The sequence below is a fragment of the Solanum tuberosum genome, unplaced genomic scaffold (assembly GCF_000226075.1).
Source record: "Solanum tuberosum cultivar DM 1-3 516 R44 unplaced genomic scaffold, SolTub_3.0 scf00106, whole genome shotgun sequence".
Classification (NCBI taxonomy): Eukaryota; Viridiplantae; Streptophyta; class Magnoliopsida; order Solanales; family Solanaceae; genus Solanum; species Solanum tuberosum.
In genome coordinates, this window is record NW_006239032.1 from 1,431,192 (window position 1) to 1,432,824 (window position 1,633).

The 1,633-nt window shown below is 34.4% G+C and overlaps 1 protein-coding gene across 1 annotated transcript; it reads right to left on the reverse strand.

The window, feature by feature from the left end:
- Window positions 1-387: 387 nt before the first annotated feature.
- On the reverse strand, window positions 388-1,410 carry LOC102600919 (steroid 5-alpha-reductase DET2). Its single transcript, XM_006349445.2, has one exon. It carries the CDS (start codon window positions 1,275-1,277, stop codon window positions 504-506), a length of 774 nt encoding a protein of 257 aa, XP_006349507.1. The 5' UTR covers window positions 1,278-1,410; the 3' UTR covers window positions 388-503.
- Between the last annotated feature and the right edge of the window lie 223 nt (window positions 1,411-1,633).

The following is a 1,633-nucleotide window of genomic DNA, read 5'->3' on the forward strand; positions in this document are numbered from 1 at the left end:
CATCAAAAAAAAAAAAAAAAATACAAATTCACTTGGGAAGGTACTATAAATTTAAGTATTTAACTGATAAAATCGATCGACAACTTCGATTTAGTGGATTACTATATGTAAAAATCAATATCGGAAAAGCTAAACTATTAAACAGAAATATTCAACTGCACTATCAAATAACGACCCTTTGTTTGTATGATTGTTACATATCGTTTCATAATATATTGTCTTGATACATATAATATTTGAATAGATTGTATTATTATTTCGTCACACTTTACCAATTTGAAGGACAAATCTACTAGAAAAGTAGAGTATGAGTTAAAACTATTATTTAAAGAAATAAGATAAATAATAAAACATCATTATTAGATAATACGCAAAGGAAAAAGTTAATGCGTACGCCAAATCAACTGTACGTAACAATGACTCTAGCCATACAATACAATTAAATTTAAGTAACAACTAAAACAAACATTACATTTAAACGAACAAAATACGATACAACAATATCAATACAAAAAGGGGAAAACAGCTTTTCTATTCTTTGGATAATCTTCTCCAAATTTCTCCACGTACCATTTATGATTCAAAACAGCTCGAGGAACCAAATTAGCACACGTGTACAGAAAAAACGCAAGCCCGGCCCAAGACCAGGTCATCAAAGCCCAGCCCAACCATTCCATTATCTCTCCCAAATAATTTGGGCTGCTCACATAATCAAAAAGCCCACCTCTCGGTATCTTGTATCCACCTCCTTGACTCTTCAGGCCCAACAAAACCCCATCGGCCCAAATATTCACCAACATACCCGACCCGAATAAGCCCAACCCAATACCAAACCTAACCCAAAACGACTCGTCTTCTTCGTAGTTAGCGTAATGAGAAACCCATCTGCTCTGTATGTAAGCATTCAGTAAATTGAAAATAAAACCCGTAACTGCAATATACAGCGGGAAATTGTTCTTTGTGCTTCGGCTACGGAGGCGAAGAGGGTAAATGATTGTTCGATTTATGTAGTGGAAGAGGTAAGGTGAAATTAGGATAAAAGCTAATGGATTTGTGTAATTTTTCCCCAATCGAAATACGATAATTGTGAGCCAAAGCGTAGGGCTTTCCATGAAAGCCCACGCGATTGGCGGAGAAATAGTGGTACCTGAATCAGCTGAAGTGTAGTGTTTGCCGTAAGAAGAAGTGACGAATTGACATAAGATGAAGGTGGGAAACGCCATAACAAGAATGAAGAAAACGATGAAGTTAAAGAGATTTTCATCTGAAGAGAACATGGTGTCTACTGGAGTACCTTGCTTATTTTGCTTTAAGCTAAAACTGTGGTTTATACAAGTAGAAGATTTTTTTTCAAGTGTGAAAAATGGGATGGCTAGACTTTTAAAGCACCTTTTATATGGTGTTCGGACGCACATATAGTGTACAACTATTTTTTTCGTCTCAATTTATATAAGTTACTTTGTATTATTAAAATAAAAATAAAAATAAAAAAAGGAATCGTCTTATTTTAGAATAGGAATAGCCGCCCTCCCCCCGGGAGATCTGGGGTTCACATTTTAATAATCAATAAATAGGTGTAAGCTTCCATAGACTTGCAAGTTGCAAATATAGTATAAATAATAATATAAATTAT

What these genes read in the sequence shown, in the direction of transcription:
- LOC102600919 (XM_006349445.2), bottom strand. Translation starts at nt 1,277, where the DNA reads ATGTTCTCTTCAGATGAAAATCTCTTTAACTTCATCGTTTTCTTCATT.